Below are 18,357 nucleotides of genomic sequence, written 5' to 3' on the forward strand. Positions count from 1 at the left end.
CCTCCATGGAAATTATCCAATCAGAGTTATCACCCATAGTTGGGTAGGGCACATTTCCATGGAAACAACCTAATCCAAATGTTCCAACTTAATACCCACTAATATATCTTCCCCCACAAGATTGCATCAAAGAACATGGCTTTTTGTGGGGGAAATAATATATACAAACCAGCACACTAATCTAGCGCAATATTTTAAGATCCATTAAATTACCAAATGTGGTGATCAGTTAATAATGTACCCCCTTCCTGTTTCATAAAAATCATTCCAGTTAACCTTTGTGAATCTATGCATTTAAATTTAATTGTTTCAGGATATTATCTAAGAACATTTTTGTCCCAGAGTGGAGTATACATGTGGGCTCAGGAAATAACTCAGTTTCTCAAATCCTTGGCTCCTTTCCTACAGGACCTAAACGATATATGGATAAAGCGTTAATAGGTTGAAATGATTTAGGTAATCAGTATTTGGATGCCTATATTTTAAAATGAAGCAGCTTTTAAAGGAGAAAAGGATTTACGATTTTGTTTTCAAGCAAACTAATAATGTTAAGGGATTCACTGCCGTTCAAAAATATTTTTGAAGTGTAAGTGCACCTTTTTAAAAAATACCTTTATTTTTTTAAAAAAAGGAAGCGGCCGTATTGTGACTATTTTCCCCCTTCTCACAGCGTCCTCCCCATCCCCCGCCCCCACCATGGTCTTAAGTCACATAGCTGAAAGGATTTTGCTCATTTTTTCCAAAACACTCCACATCTGGGTAGTAGCCAACATGGAAAGTTTCAAGCAAACGTAACATTTGGGAAGAGATGGGGCTTCTTTGGGGCTGCCTTCGCGGGACTAGAGCCCTCGGAGGCGTCGCCACACGCCTTGTCCCGGGCACTGGGTGCCAGCAAGTTTGGAACAGCCTCGCGCCGACCGCCCGGCCAGGCGTCGGCCCCGGCCAGCCCTGCTGACCGCCAGCTCCGCTGCGGCAGCGGCTCTCGCCCATCAATCTACCCCACTAGTTCGAGACCCCAAGGTGCAGAGGAGGTCCCCCTGTCTTGTAAATGACGAGACCCATAAGCTCCCAGTTCGCAAACAGAAAAGCTTTGGGATCTGCGCGGCATGAGGAAAGAACACGGACCTGGCTACCCGGTTCCACACGTCAGTCTGATTCCTTTCCCCGCCTCCCCGCCTGTCCCCCTCCAGACTCTTGGCGTACTCGGTGCCGAGAGACATTTGACTGCTCTCGCTGCCAATCAGAAGAGAGGTCGAGAGTCTGAGCCAATCGGAGCGGGCGAAGGGGGCAGGGCGCCGGCGTCCTCCCGCCCCTGGCTGGGTGAGCGCGGAATGTCTCTGGCCCTCCCCTGCGCTATAGCTTCAGTGCGGAGTCTTCGGCGCTGTTAGGAGCAGCGGTCGCTGGCAGCTTCAGGAGTGGTAGCGGCGGCAGCCGGAACGGGAGCCGCACCCACACCCACACCCACGTCACTGTTCCTCTCCTGCTCTGTCCTCTCGCCGCCCTGCCGCGTTCCCCCTGGAGAGCGGCCGCCCACGCCCGAAGCATCCTCCCCTGGAGAGCGGGCGCTGACTGACCCGGCGGCATGATGCGACTGCGAGGTTCGGCGATGCTGCGGAATCTGCTCCTGCGGCCGTCCGCCGCCGCTAGCGCGGCGCTGAGGCGGGCGCAGCCTCTCGCCACCCTGTGTCGGCTATCCCGGGGCGGGAGGCGGCCGGCCGCGGGCCCGGCGCTCGCCGGACGGCTCTACCCGTGGTGGGGCGGGGGTGGCCGGCCGGCGAGGCCCCTGACTCGGGGCCTGTCCAGCTCCCCCTCGGAGATCCTGCAGGAGCTGGGCAAGGGGGGTGCACAGCCGCAGCCCGGGACGTCGCCGCCCGTGGCCCCGCCGGCGCCCGGTCCCAAGGACAGTCCGGGGGAGACGGACGCATTCGGCAACAGCGATGGCAAGGAGCTGGTGGCCGCAGGCGAAAAGTGAGTGTCTGCGAGGCGGAGGAGGCCTCGCTGTGCTTGGGGCCCGGGCCCGGGAGGAGCCTGCGGTGGGGCGGAATGGGAACGGAGGTTCGAGAAAGAGAAAAGAGATGCCGGGCGGCCTGCGTCGTCTGCGCCATGTGATTAGGCCCGGCCCCGCCCGCGCCTTCCCCGCCGGCGCCCCTCCACCCGGCCTCCACTTCCCCTTTCCTGCCCCCGGCGCAGGTCGCCCGGATGGGGCCGCCGGAGGGGCTCGTCTGGTTGTTTCCTTTCCCCTGCCGGCCGCTCCGCTTGCTCCGCAGAGCCCGGGTCCACGTTCTGCCTTGCGTAGCCCTTCATAGGTGATGCCCCACGAACATCTCCACCGATTGACTAAGAGTCGGGTTTGAGCAGAGGCTGAGCCTTCTTGATCCATCGCTTTTCCAGGCTCGAATTTCCGCTCTGCCTGCCTTCTCTCGGTGTCTGCCACCATTTCTTTGGAGGCTTGATGTGACGGAGTAGTGTTAATATTTCTGGGGTGGCTCCTTCAGGCATGTGTAGAGCCATCTGAGGCACCGGAAATAGTGTTTCAGAAACCAGATTAGGAAGAAAAGGGTCATGCGACAGAGAACATGGGGCAAGCACGCAATACAGACCACCTGTTTGCATTGGGGACCAGCTTTGACTTGTGTTCTCTTTTCCATGCGATGGACAGATTTTTAAAAATAAGAGTCAAAATAGCCAAGATGAAATATGGCATAAAAGACTAACTCATTGAAAAATCTGAGTTAAGGAGATTTTCTGACAAATTGTGATATGCTGTTGACTCATCTATACGTGTGTAGCAAGGTTAATCTCAAAATTGTAAGTCTTACACAGTATGTTTCAGGAAGCAGTTTCCTGAATGTTTGTTTTGTGTAATATAAATGAATACAAACTTTGTTTTCTCCATGTGGTAAAAATTTGCCTGCTTTCTTTCTACCTTACTATTTTTCTGACTTCGTACTGACAATATGTGACCTACTGTTTCCCCTTTTGCTTCTATTACCATCTCTAGTACTGAAAAAGAACTGAACTGAAAGTGTGATTTTTATAATTTCAGACTCAGGCCTGCTTAACTTGTTCTGTAATTGAAGTTTGCACCTTTCTAAAACATTCCGAGCTACAACTGTTTACCCTGACTAAAATTAAAAACAACAACAACAAAAAAAACTTAAGTGATGGGGCAAAATTCGTGATATTGTGTCGTGGTGGTTTTGTGTTTTGTGCCAAAAAGTAGTTTTATGACCATGCACAGGTCTTTTAACATGTTGGGTTAGGTGACTCAAACCCCTTCAAGTTCTACAAAGCTAGACTTTTTAAAAATTTGTGCCTCTAATATTTTAGAGACTATAACTTGTATGTTTAATCTCATCTAGGAGATTAAGCATCTGGTTTACCAGGCATGTAACAAGAGTTAAATACATGTACCCAGAGTAACAGAATTGCAGTATGCAGTGGCTAGCAATTAAAAGTGATCCTTGAAGGCTGCAGGAATGAAACTGCTTTCCGTTGAAAATATATTTTTGCTTCTGTCTTTGTGTCCCTCTTCTTTTTCTCTGGTAAGATAGGAAATTGAGCACCTTTTGTGGTTTACATATTTCCCAGAAACTTCTGGTTTCTTGATCTTAATAAAAAGCCATCTCTTAGCAATAACTTTCAAACACTATTTTGAGTAGTACGTATTGACAAGTCTACATGAAAAATACCTCCCACCCACACTTTACCCCCAAGGAAAAAAAAATTCTTGAGAAGAGCCTCAAGAATTTGCTCAGAAGCCCTGGGAGTTAGAATGACTAGTTAACACAACATTATTTACCTTAGTTCAAGGAAGAAAGTTTGTTTTTTGCCACCAAAGTTTAGAGTAATAGCTAAATTGGTTCAGGAGCAATCCAGATATACAATAATTCTGAGAGCTTTCAGTCAAGGATTTGGGTTCAAGTGAACCCCAGCTGTCTCTGCTTTAAATATACAGAAAAGAACGCTGACTTCAAGGGTGTGAAGAAAGAAAGCATTTTAATCTGGCGAAAGTCTCTGTTTAATTTCCTGAATGATCTGGCTTCCAAATGTAGCTTTCCTCTGGCTGCTTACATTTTATCTTTATATGATGAACATTTCTGTTATGGGAGATATGCTTCCAGTTAATGCTGTTAACCTTTCCAATGCTCATATTTCAAAGTGTTGGTCATCCCTCAGTCTTAGCCACCTGGAATGCCAGTACTCACACAGAACTCAGATTTTATAGAGGATTATTGATATAGAGTGAAAATTAACATAACATTTTGTAAAGGGCTTAGAACAATATTTGGCATATGTTAAGTGCTACATAAATGTTTATTAAATACAAAAATAAAGTTGATTCTTCATTTACTGTAAAACCTGTAAAGGACTTTGGCCTTTGAATTTTAGGCTCACACATGAGAAGTTTCTTTTTGTTTATTCTGGAAAAAGTTTCTGAGAAATTGTACCTTTTTCTTTCAAGGAACAATGTGATTTGCTCTGTTTACTTTTTTGCGCCACTTACCAGTAATCTCAGAGTGAATTTAATGCCTAACCACAGCAATTTTATTAGTTCACATGACTGGGATATTTGCTTTTCCTCCTTTCCTTGGTTCTGGTTTTCTCTTTTTATTTTATTAACTTACCATGTATTATATTCTGGAAGGAGGTAGGATGTGAAGAGGTTTATCTACTCATCTTTGTGCAGCTGTCTTTCAGCCAATACACGTCTAGGCTATCCCATCTATTTCAACCGACTTCAATCTGGTTTAAGCTCTTGGTGTAAGTTTGGATTCTGTTAAGATATTAAATATCTTATTTTAAAAATGTAATGATCTTTGCTCAATTTTCCCTGTAGTGGCCTTGTTTAATTTTGTTATCGTTATTCCATCATCTTGAAAACCACTTTGACTCTTAATTTTTAAAATTGTTATCCCTGCTTTCTATGCTCTTTTTAGGTTTCCTCACTGGTTAAACGCTGAGACTGAGTCTTTTGCTTCTTTTCCATTTATTTGCATTTCCATCATCATATCCCTTCTCTCAGCTTTGACTCTCAGCTTTATGTAGGTAATATTTCATCTCTTATTTCCAAACTCTGTTTCCACATATCTGATGACTTCAAATTTAAAATCTATATTCCCACTTATATATACCCGTTCTTTTCTCTAACTTCAATCTATTTAGGATTTTAATTTCAAAATTTCACTCTCCTAGAGAATCAGATTGGGAATGAGCATTGTATCAAAGTCACAAACTATGTTGTGGCATATAGGAACCTCAAAAAAAACCTGTATGCCAGTGTTTGTCTAACATGGACATTTTATCAGACTAGTGTCTTCTCTGTCAAACATGCCATGCTCAATTCTGTTAAGCCTAGAAGAGTTTATCTAGAAGGTCTAGGGAGGGTTGGTTAGGGGTGGGGATTAAGTTTTTATTTGGACATTTGGCTTTTTAATTAGAAAGGAAAAGAGATAAAACAGAGATTAGGCTTGAAAAATATCAGCACATGTATGCTTTTTAGAAAATAGGTAGTTAATATAGGCTCAATATTGAAAGTATTCCATTAAAACAAGATCATTTTTTTACTCTCAGATTGGCAGATGTTAAATCAAGTGATACAAAGTGTGTGGGAGATAAGAATTCTTACTTTGCTGGTAGAAGTATAAATTATTTCAGCTAGTGGAATGCATTTTGATAGTATCTTAAAAACTGATACTTAAGAGACAGGAATTGCACATTTGCAAGTCATGGCAGCATTTTTTTAAATGCTTACTTGCATAATTAAAAATATATTTAAAAAACAAATGTGTAAGTAAAAGTGATTTCTGCCAGCTTCAAATAGTGTGGCTTTATGTTTTGGTAGTTTATATTTATTTTTAGTAAATGGAGAGTGAAGGCCAAATAAATCATTACATTGTATACCATGAGAATTGAATTTCAAAATAAGATTATATATGCATTTCATTGAATTAGGACTGCACAACAGTACTGATGAAGTTGAGCCAGTATTTGGCAGATACAGATAATATATTTTGAAATTGAAAGACAACCTGCATTGAAATAGGTGGCAAATGCTTTAATGAGCCTTCAATATTGCATCTGCTTTTAATATGTAAAAATGAACATATTTATAGTTCACATAAACTAAAAGTATATTTAATTCTTTCTTTGGCTTCTCAATCAACCACACAGTAATTTATTTGTGATTTTGTTAATATAAACATTTTCTCTAGGTTATGATTATCAGTGAGCTTTAGTTTTGTTATGGCAGGTCAGAAAAATGCTAGTAACTGTGTGTCATAATTTTACTTTTGGCTGCCTTAAGTTTACATTGAGCCATGTGCATCTGTCTAGCCATTGATATATTAGTACATGATCTGTAATTAACAAACTGCTTGCTATTGATTTTATTAATATTTAGATGAAGTTCACTGAAAGAATGAATTAGATAATGTAGTTTAGTCTCCTTGAGTTTTAGCTTCTTGTTTCTAGGCTTTACTGTTTTACAGAGCAGTTTGCCTACCTCAAAAACAGCAAACTCAGGAAATGACTACCAAATAGAACGCAGTCTTTTCCAATGAGGCAATATACTGGCAAAAAAGAGGCACTATTATAGTTTGGAAAAGGTAAATGACACCTTGGAGAGAAATTTGTTGAAAATATTTGTGGGTTTCTTACAGTTATAAAAAATTATTTGAAAGACACCGGTACAAGACTGTACTACTTCCTTCTTGTGATATTGAGGTGAAGAAAAATTAAGGCTATAGAAACCGAAAGTCTAATTGTAGGATTTGCATTTTTTAAAGAGCTCAATCATATTAAATGCTATATGAACCAAGGCTGTATTTTATAGTTGCCTTTCTGTGCCTTTTCTAATTTTCAGTCGTTTGCCAGTAAGATGAATGCTACAGAAAGCTGGGTGAACAGATGTATTTATTAAAATACTTATTAATTATTGATATCTTTAAGTGAGGTAAATAGCTTTCAAATACAGACATTGTTACTACAATTTTACTGTGGAATCTGCTCATGTATAAAATTGGGTTCTGAAACACGGTGCACATGACTGATCACTGCAGTTGGTGATTTTTGACCACCTACAAAGTAAAAACCGAAAACAAATGTTAATTTATCTTGACTGACTTATCCATTGCTTAGTATGTAAAATTTCATTATTGCTTACTGATTTCTAAAGAAATGTCTATAGTGGAAATACTAATTTCAGAACATATTAGAACTCTTGATGTCATCTTGATGATATTTTGAGTGATATAGGCATTTCCTTAAATTCTTGATGGAAATTATAAAAATGGTACCAGTTTTCTGAAGAATGTTTTTTTAACTTACATGAAGTTTAAAAATATCTCCTTAGGAAACTAGGCCAAGAAAAGCTGAAATATAGAAGGATTTATACACTCAATTTTTGATACAGTTTTATGCTATTAGACAAAAGGGGAGAAAACTTGTGTTCAACCTTAGTGGAATAGTTAGGTAATTTATGGTATATGCATTTGATAGTCTCTTACTCAGCCATTTTTAGATGTATACAAACACTTTTTAGATATATAAGAAATATTTATAATGTTGAGCCAAAAGTTAGAATACAAAGTTTTTTATGCAGTGTGATATCAAGTGATCTCAAACATTTTTTAAAAGCTTAGAAAAGGTAGTGGAAGGAAATAAGCCGAAATGAAGTTAGCCATTATGGTTTGTGAAAATGGACCTTGTTTTTCTTGCCTCTTCATGGTTACTTTTAAGATTTCTCATTATGAGCATATATGAGTATATATAACTTCTGTAATCAGAGGAACACGCCTGTTAAATTTTTAACTTGTAAATCTCTACTTTGCTGTTCTAGACTGCTATCCTAATGTCCTTTTCCCCCATCTTCTGCGATACTCCCAAAAGGTTGTTATTCATATTTCTGCTGGAATACCTCCATGACAAGAGTTCACTCCCTTAGAAGTCAGCCCATTCCATTTTCAGAACTTGGTTTTATTTTTCCTTATGTGTAGCTCAAGTTTGTCTTTCATTAGCTTCTACTTATATGTTTAGTTATTCTGAATACTCATCTCTAGTGTGGTATCAAAGTAATCGCAGTAACAGAATTCACAAAATATCTGTATTTTACAAATAGAATGATTTATTAAAGGATTCTTGGCTGAAGGAGTACATGGTTGGAAGGACTAACAAAGTTGGGCATTAGGGACTTGCTCTGCCCAGGACCTAATTGCAGGACAGCAATGTAGTCATCTAACATTAAGTAATTCCCCTGTTAGCTTTTTGGTTAGAAAATTCTTCAGTATGTAGGGGAGCTAAATCTTTCATTCTGAATGAACTCCAGGTGTTCCTCTTAAGATGGGGTGCTAGCAACTGATGACTTGTCATTGTATACTAGGAAGAATTTGGGACTAGGAACAAAAGATCAGCCTTCTAGGACTAATTCTGGTCTAGCCACTAACGACTTGTGTGACATTGGACACATTTCTTGACCTTGAGACTCTGTCTGTGTCTGTAAATTGGGGACAGTTATACCGACCTTGCTTTCTTTACCTTATAGGGTTTTAAGTTAAAGTGACAGAAAGTGAAAGTTCTGTTTTTTTTTTTTAGAGCGGAAGCCTTAAAGGCTACATATTTTTGCTTTTTTAAATTCCACCAATAGTTAGCCTTGGGGCAGAATGCTTTGGAGAAGCAGAATGTGTTACTCTGTCAGACTTACATTCATTCCGATATTCTTATGGTATTATGTGGACAGCACCATCAATTCTACTTTTAGCCCAACAAGTTTTATCTACTAATTTGCTGATGTTGATGGACATTTGCTGTCAGTTAGATCACGCTTCAAAATGATAAACTGATTAAAGAAACAACTCCAAATATCTTTAAAGATTATTGTTTTAAATTAAGACATATAAATAAATGACCAAAGCATTTCTTTATATTCTGGGAGTAGGCCTTGCATTAAAAAAAAAAAAAATTCAGTTAAAAAAATTTAATAGTTTTTTTTTTCTGATGAGTTTACCATACTATACTATGTGTTTTAAGAGTTACGTGGGGTTGCAAAACAACAACAAAAAAGAAATAAAGACATTTTTCCAACCTTGAAGGTTTCTAGTTTGTGAGATCAAACATTAGGAAACATTATTGTTATTTAAAAATATAAGGCAGTACATTTGGTTTTGATTTTTTTTTCCTCTGCTCATTTTGCAGTTCTTAGTAGGGACTTACTATTCATTTTCCTCTTTTTATTTGATAGTAGAGTTTTGATTTATAAAATTTTGAGCCGATGAACATGAGTTTGCATTATTGCTCCTAATTACAAATTAAAAACTCTTTTCCTGATGTTCTGTGACCATCAAGGCAGAATTAAGTATTTCATTTGTACTTCCAGATATTTTTCTTATATTTCTACCATAGCACTTGCCATATTGCTATAGGCTTATCTCTTTATGTAGAAAGCAGTCTTCTCAAAGGTAGCAGCCTTACTTTATTCATTTTTGTATCCCCAGTGCTTGGCACATAATAGCCTATATAAGAAAAGTACAGAAATTATTTTATGCAGCCAGTGAGTACTAAAAAGAATATAGAGATTCTGTTTGAAAAGTCCTATGAAACAATTGGAATGATCATTGATACTTTAAAGGTTTAGGGAGAGGAAGACGAGAGATAGGAGGCACAGATATGTAAAAAATAAAGATGAAATAGCATGACTAGTTAATTATATAGGGAAATTATAGGTGAGAAGTTAAGAATAGATAGTATAAAACCAAATTATAGAGAACTGAGTACCAGACTGGAGTTTGAATTCTTTGATATTGGGAAACTAATTGGGTAGTAGAGCAAGCCCCATAAAGATGGTGTGTCTCTTCATGTTGTAAAAGTTGGCCCTGAATTTGTATTCTGTATGTGTGTTTTTTGGGTAGTCTTTTCATTTATTGGTTGGTTTATATATTTCTCTCTCAACCCTGAAAATTAGGTGTTATAACAGCTTATAGGTAGAAATAGGCACCTTAATTCATATATCCTGTGCTCTAGCTTTTGCTGTTCTTTGTATTTAGTGAATGGTTGCCTTCATCCCTTTGGTGATTTTATTTCCTTTGCCTGAAATCCCCTTCTGTTCCCTGCTTCCAGCTCTACCCATCTTTCAAGTCTTGCTAAACTTCCACCTCTTTTTAAAAAACTTCACTTTATTAGCCCACAGTGACGTAAGTTTCCAATGATCCAATGATCCCACAACTCCTTTCTTTAATTCCTCTTTATGTATTCCTCTTTTAATTCCTCCTTTCTATTTCCCCTTCTAGACCATAAGCAATGTCTAATATAATGCTGGACATGTAGTAGATGCCAGTTAAATACAGGGGATTTTTCTTTTTAATTTTTTTTTTTAAGTTACCATTTATTTTTTTATAGGCAGGTATTTTGTGAAGGTAAGGTAAAGTAGAAGACAATGGATAAAAGAAGGACCTATGTGAAGGTAAAAAGATCTTAAAAGCAGAAATTAGAGAGGAAATGAAGGAGAATAAAAAGGAAGGAATAAAAAGATGTGAAACAGAAATTTTTTTTTTTATTCACTTATCTTCCATTTTAGTTGCGAGTGTCATAACCATTTTATGTTTTTCGCTAGGAAATCTAGAGGGCTCATTTTGGGTTTATCAATAATTATAGATGCTACAATTTGAAATCCTGCTGTAATCTAATTTGAAATCCTGCTATAATCTATTTTTTGTCATTAAAACTTAAATACTTCTCAAGGATTTCCTGGTTACTATATAGTTGCTGAAAGCTAGAGTTTTTAGCTTTCCAAATTTTATAACACTATAAAATTTCCAAATTTTATAGCACTGCTGTAAAGCCATATGAAATTTGGGAAAATAAAATATGGCAAGGCATGAAGGATCTTAGGGATGTCTTACATTGTCTCTCCTGTGGATAAAATTAGTCTCTTGTCCAAAAGCAAATAAGTACTTACCATTTTTGTTTTTTTTTTTTGCTAGCTATGGCAATAACTTGGCCGTTTAATGTTTTTGCACTATGTACCATAAGCTAAAGAACTGTATATTTTGTATTATTGACATAGCTTTTAGGCAAAGCAAATACCATTTACTGGTGTGATAATACATAGAAGGCTTATTCTGCAGTTTTTTAAAGTGCTAAACTACCATTATCTGAAGTTTATTTGACAAATCATTTTCTGTAAGTAATTGGTATGTTATTATCCACTGATTTTTTGACAGCTGGTTCACTTTTTCTTTAAATATTAGTTTATCAGTATTGTTGAACTCAGTTTAATGGTATTAGATCAAGGTAAGTCCTAGAAAACTTGTTTGTACCTTATAAAGTTAATAACTAGCTAGTAAGTTTGAGAGCCAGTATAGTGTAGTGGTAAATAGTTTGGACTCTTGACCCAAAGAAATAGGGGTTCTAAACCCATCTCTGCCACTGTGCTTTCTTGAGAAGTTTCTTAGCCTCTCTGATCCTCTGTTTCCTCATCTGTGAAATGGGGATGGAGTCATTCATTTATTCAACAAATAATAAAGTTATTGAGCATCTACGTATGTACCAGAAACCATATTATATTTTGCATAATAGTACCTTCTCTCATAAGGAGATCATTGGAGGGATTAAATTTGAATGTGTGTGAAACACTTAGCCCAGTGTCTAGACCATAATAAGTGATCGATGAATTTTAGCTATTATTATCAAAATAGCCCGAGTATGTCTTTTAATGTTGCCTAAGAGCAAAAGTAGTTTCAGGGAGTAATTATATATCCATGGTATGTCACATTTTTTGATGCTAATCCTATGTGTGTTAGCTTTTCTCATTGATACAAATTCATATATTTTTAGGTTGACTTTAAAAACTAAATGTTGGTGCAACAGTTTTGAAAACAAGTTTAAATGATACTGATGCCAACATCAGTGTTTCCTTAGGGAAAGTTTTATATATGTATGTATAAACATACATGTTCAGTGAACCAACTCTATATTGTTGTCTTTTAAGATAGAAATATACAGACCACTAATAATTTTGAGAAGTAATTATGTTAGGAAATAATTACATATGGTCTTTTTAACTTTGGATAATCCAGGAGGAAATATATAGACATCGAGGAAAGCTCTTTTCAACAGTATAAAAACTATTTTAAACAAACTTATGCTTTGTGACAGTTTTCATTACAAAAGGTCTGTGTGTGATTTTCCTATGAAAGTTGCCACTATGCCTATAGTTAGTGCAGAATTGACTGCATTAAGTCCCAGTTTAAATTGAGAAAACAAGTGTTCCTTCCTCCTCTCTCTCTCTCTGTCTCATATTCTCTTTCCTCCAGAGTCCTTTTCCAGAATATTTTAAAAATGTATATTTTCCCCTCCCATTTTAATAAATAGTGATTGTGGATGATGGGTTTAGTTTGCCTTATCTGTAGCCCTTGTAGTATCACTACAATACTTCTGATAGTCACTAATATTCAGAATAATGAAATACATTATTTTCAGTTCCAGAGCCAAAAAGGGACATTTAATAGGTTCATCATAGTTAGTTTGCTTGAAAGTTTTTCAACGGATAAGAAAAAATTCTTTTTTTGTTTAAAAGTTTGGTTAATCATAGCATCTCATTGTACTAGTTTAGTTAAAATTGTAATGTATTTTTATGGCAAATTTTTTGTTCTAACAAGTCTTTATTGTAGATGTAAGCCTAGATTATTTGGAAATAATAACTACAGCTAACATCAATTGAGTACTTGTACAATAAGTTTAGAACACTGCCTGGCAAAGAACAATCAGTCAACTGAGCCTCACAACAATATTGTGAGGTAGGCACTATTATTTCCCTTTTTCAGATGAGAAAACTGAAGCACAGAAAGGTTAATTAATTTACCCAAGGTAACTCTGCTAGTAAGTATTATATCTGAGATTAAAAAACTTTATACTCATAATCTTAACTGCTGTCTAATACTTAATTGCTTTCTCTCCAGATTTTACAATCAGGTTAACTGTTTGAAAAATAAATATAGTCATATTTTTTTAAAAAAAGAACAAAGAATTGACTCTTAACCTGAATTTGCTAGCTCTGTAATTAATAATTGGGTGATTGTTCTTGGCTATTCAAGAACACATCATCACCATAGCAGATGGTTAGGCATTAGCACAAATGGTGTTGGTAATCAGGATTTCAAAACCTGGGATCTAAAAAAATATGTATTAATGAATTGTTTTTTACTGTGATCTCTAGTGGTACTGATTTGATTTTAGTAAATCAGCATTTATTGGAATGACAGACTTGAGTAAATCAGCTTAACTATATTTTGGTTCAATGATTATTTAATAATGGAATTAGCTAAAATCCTTTAGAATGTTCACACAAGGATTAATTTTGTTTTCTTTCTTCCCCTTTAGTAAAATAAAACAGGGTCTATTACCTAGCTTGGAAGATTTGCTGTTCTATACAATTGCGGAAGGACAAGAGAAAATACCTGTTCATAAATTTATTACAGTAAGTTTTTATGTTTTTCTCTCTTATTTTAAAAACCAGTAACACCAAATCAGTAATATGGTATTATTGAGGTCTAGTCTTAATGGTCTTCTAACGTGGAGATTCTGACTGATGTGTTTCTCTCATGTTTTCAAATTTTTATCTTGCTCATTTCAAGGTAATCAGTGAAAGAAAATGAAAGAAACAATAAGAAACTTGTCCAGAAGTTGGGAATAGTGACACTAAAATGCCAGATAAATGTTCAAGTCTTGGATAGAAGTTTTTATATATAGGAATAAAAATTTGTAGTTGGAATAAGCATATACATTATTTGTACTACATATTTACAAACTCTTATTTTTTTAAAAACAGGCACTCAAATCTACAGGATTGCGAACGTCTGATCCCAGGTTGAAAGAGTGTATGGATATGTTAAGATTAACTCTTCAAACAACGTCAGATGGTGTCATGCTAGACAAAGATCTTTTTAAAAAGTAAAAAATTCTGCCAAACCTTTAATGGTGATTTGCTATGTTATATGGTGGTTTTGCTTTTAAAACAAAATTGCATGTTTGAAGACTAGTGCTTCCTGTGTTACTGAAAGAAAATGGGATTTATAAATATCATTTGTTTGAACAACTTGGTATACGTTAAGGTTCTGTACTACATTGGGGCAAAGACTATACTTTCTTTAAATCTGTTCTGAGAAAGTCTAGCCACATGTTTCCAATTTGTAGTATTGGAGATTGCATTCAGTTTGAATAGAGCATAGTCTTTGTCCTGTCATTGCTTGTATTGATCCCTAATTCATGTGCGTGTCTTGCAGACTTTCTCAGCATGATCTCTAGTCTTTCCTATAAAATGATTCAGATGACGTCTTAAAATGAGAGGACAAGCTAAAGACCAGCCCTGTATTTCTCAGATTTTCATATTTGCATTGTCTGCGTCTCTCCTCTCTCCAGAGTATTAATACATAGGCTTTTGGTGATTTTCATTTCCCTCAAAACAATTCAGAACTAAAGAAAACTTTGGAAATTAATGCTTTGGTTTGATTGAATGAGAATATTTATTTTGACATTAGTATGTTTGCATTTCTGTTGATAATTGATTTTCATTAATGTGTCCTATTTAATTTGATTACTTAATGATCTGATAGACAGCAGGTCTGTAATGGATTCCAAAGAGTTAAATGATTTTTTTTTTTTTTTCCTTTTTAATTTTTATTGGGATTGTTCAGATACCATACAATTATCCAAAGATCCAAAGTGTACATTCAGTTGCCCCTGGTGCCCTCATACAGCTGTGCATCCATCACCGCACTTAATTTTTGTTCAGATTTTTAGAACCTTTTCATTACTTCAGACAAGAAATAAAGTGAAAGATGAAAAAAAGGAAAAAAAAAGAAAAGGAAACTCGAATCCTCCCATATCCCTAACCAACCCCCCTCAATTGTTGACTCGTAGTGTTGGTATAGAACATTTGTTACTGTTTGTGAAAGAATGTTGAACTACTGCTAACTGTAGTATATAGTTTGCAATAAGTATATATTTCTTCCCTATATGCCCCTCTATTATTAACTTCTAGTTGTATTGTCATACATTTGTTCTGGTTCATGGAAGAGTTGTCTAATATTTGTACAGTTAATCATGGACATTGCCCACCATAGGATTCAGTTTTATACATTCCCATCTTTTGACCTCCAGCTTTCCTTCTGGTGACATATATGACTCTGAGTTTCCCCTTTCCACCTCATTCGTGCACCATTCGGCACTGTTAGTTATTCCCACATCTTGCTACTGACACCTCTGTTCATTTCTGAACATTTAGGTTCATCCTTGTTGAACATTCTGCTCATACTAAGCAACCGCTCCCCATTCTTAAGCCTCGTCCTATATTTTGGTACCTTGTATTTCATGTCTATGAGTTTACACAGTATAATTAGTTCTTATCAGTGAGACCCTGCAATATTTGTCCTTATGTGTCTGGCTTATTTCACTCAGTATATTGCCCTTGAGGTTTGTCATCAACCCATTTTTTTTTTTTTAAAGATGGTTTTGTTCACACACTGTACATTCCATCCTAAGTAAACAATCGATCGTTGTATGGTCACATGTTTATGTGTTCAGCACCTTCACCACTATCTATATAAGGGCATCTGCATTTCTTCCACAAGGCAGGAGGGAGAGTCAAAGAAGGTAGAGAGGAGAAAGAAAGAGGAAAAAAAAATGACAGCTAGGAAGTAGCAAAAGGAAAAGTAACCTTAAATCAAAGTAAAGAGTCAGACAACACCACCAATGTCAAGTGTCTAACATGCCTCCCCTATCCCACTCTCTTATCTGCCTTTACCTTGGTATATCGCCTTTGTTACATTCAAGGAAGCATAATACAATGATTCTGTTACAGTCTCTAGTTTACGTTGACTGCATCCCTCCCCCAATGCCTCCCCATTTTTAACACCTTGCAAGGTTGACATTTGCTTGGTCTCCCTTGTAAAAGAACGTTTGTACGTTTTATCACAATTGTTGAACACTAGATTTCACCGAGTTACACAGTCCCATTCTTTATCTTTCCTCCTTTCTTCTGGTGCCTCACATGCTCCCAACCTTCTTCTCTCAACCCAATTCATAGTTATCTTTGTTCAGTGTACTTACATTGCTGTGCTACCATCTCCCAAAATTGTGTTTCAAACCACGCACTCCTGTCTTCTCCTATCACTCTGTAGTGCTCCCTCTAGTATTTCCTGTAGGGCGGGTATCTTGTTCACAAAGTCTCTCATTGTCTGTTTGTTGGAAAATATTTTGAACTCTCCCTCATATTTGAAGGACAGCTTTGCTGGATATAGGATTCTTGGTTGGTGGTTTTTCTCTTTCAGTATCTTAAATATATCACACCACTTCCCTCTTGCCTCCATGGTTTCTGCTGAGAGATCAGCACATAGTCTTATTAAGCTTCCTTGGTATGTGATGGATTGCTTTTCTCTTGCTGCTTTCAGGATTCTCTCTTTGTCTTTGACATTTGATAATCTGATTATTAAGTGTCTTGGCATAGGCCTATTCAGATCTATTCTGTTTGGAGTATGCTGCGCTTCTTGGATCTGTAATTTTATGTCTTTCATAAGAGATGGGAAATTTTTGTTGATTATTTCCGCTATTATTGCCTCTGCCCCTTTCCCTTCTTTTCTCTTTCTGGGACACCAATGATATGTACATTCTTGTACTTTGTTTCATTCTTAAATTCCTGGAGACATTGCTCATATTTTTTCATTCTTTTCTCCATCTGCTCCTTTGCTTGTAGGCTTTCAGGTGTTTTGTTCTCCAGTTCTTGAGTGTTTTCTTCTGCCTCTTGAGATCTGCTGTTGTATGTTTCCATTATGTCTTTCGTCTCTTGTGTTGTGCCTTTCATTTCCATAGATTCTACTAGTTGTTTTTTTGAACTTTTGATTTCTGCCTTATGTATGCCTGGTGTTTTCTTTACAGCCTCTATCTCTTTTGCGAAATATTCTCTAAACTTTTTGAATTGATTTAGCGTTAGTTGTTTAAATTCCTGTATCTCAGTTGATGTGTACGTTTGTTCCTTTGACTGGGCTATAGGTTCGTTTTTCTTAGTGTAGATTGTAGTTTTCTGTTGTCTAGGCATCTGACCTCCTAGGCCACCCCAATCAGGTTTTCCCAGACAAGAACAGGCTCAGGTCACAGAAGGAGGAAATATTCAGTATCTGGTTTCCGTGATGTTTTTTCTTAGCGGATTGACATGCCTGTGCTTTTGTGCCTGGCAGGTGTACCTGTCAGCCTGTTACTGGATGGTGTAAGAGGATGTGGCCTGTGCTCTCCTCCTCCAGGCTTTGGGGTCTGGTACTGGTGAAGGCAGGCAGTAGAGCTGGGCCCCTCCCTTTCCTCTTGGGAAGCTATGCCCCCTCCAGAGAGGTCACTGCATATCAATAAGTTCTTTGTTTCTCTGACTCTGCTGATCAAAGTGTTTTGATTTTAAAATGGCTGAGGCTGTCTTAACTGCAAAGCACTGTGGGCTAAAAACGGCTGAGGTTTTCTCCATAGAGAGAGAAAGGGACAGAAAAGTTCCCAGGTTCACCGGTCAGCCAGAAATAGCACCCGATCCTTTGGGCTCCCCGTCCTGAGACATATATGTCCCCTGACCCTCCCAAGGTCAGTTGTCAGCAGAAGCCTCTTTGTGCTTTTTGGGGATTCACTGTCTGTATTGAGCAGTTAACATTAAAACCCCAGTTGAAGCTCAGCTGAGAGAGTGCTGCTCTCTAGCACCGGGAGGCTTCTGTGAGGGAGGGGCTCTGGGCTCTCAGCACGAGTCTGCAGTTTTACTTACAGATTTTATGCTGCGATCTCGGGCATTCCCCCCAATTCAGGTTGGTGAATGATGAGTGGATGGTCAGGTTTGTCTCTGCAGTTATTCCAGGTTATTTACTAGTTTTTTGGTCATTTATGAATTGTTCCGGTGGGGTGGGGACTAACAGTCTTCTACTCCTCTCTATGCCGCCATCTTAGCTCCCTAAATGATTTTTTAAACTACTAATAGTGAAATGAAAACTAGTACAAAAATGTGAACACTATTATAGGACATCTGTTTTTTTTCCAGGGTATAGGACTAGTCATGCTAGACAAAGATCTTTTTAAAGAGTCAAATGTAAGTGTTAGAACTATTTTTAAAGTAATTTTATTGAGATATATTCATACACCATACAGTCCATCCAAAGTATACAATCACTGGTTCACAGTATCATAAATTTTCAAGGTAGATGCAGATCCGAAGAATTCCTGCATCTACCTTGAAAATTTATTTATTTGTATTTATTTTTGTTTTGTTTTATTTGAGGGGTTGGATGATTTGTTCTAGATGTTTCCAGGAAATATCCAGGGGTACTAAGTCCTCTAAAGGTA

The 18,357-nt window shown here is 37.6% G+C and overlaps 1 protein-coding gene across 2 annotated transcripts in view; it reads left to right on the top strand.

Moving 5' to 3' along the window:
* Positions 1-1,360: 1,360 nt before the first annotated feature.
* GLS (glutaminase) overlaps positions 1,361-18,357 on the top strand; it is an 85,142-nt gene continuing 68,145 nt past the window's right edge. For both annotated transcript variants that reach the window (XM_037848486.1, XM_037848487.1), the window contains exons 1-3: positions 1,361-1,968; positions 13,375-13,471; positions 13,823-13,944. In XM_037848486.1, coding sequence (XP_037704414.1) covers positions 1,583-1,968; positions 13,375-13,471; positions 13,823-13,944 — 605 coding nt within the window. In that variant the 5' untranslated portion in view covers positions 1,361-1,582. The remainder of the gene's footprint in view (positions 1,969-13,374; positions 13,472-13,822; positions 13,945-18,357) is intronic.

The sequence above is a fragment of the Choloepus didactylus genome, chromosome 9, assembly GCF_015220235.1.
Source record: "Choloepus didactylus isolate mChoDid1 chromosome 9, mChoDid1.pri, whole genome shotgun sequence".
Lineage (NCBI taxonomy): Eukaryota > Metazoa > Chordata > Mammalia > Pilosa > Megalonychidae > Choloepus > Choloepus didactylus.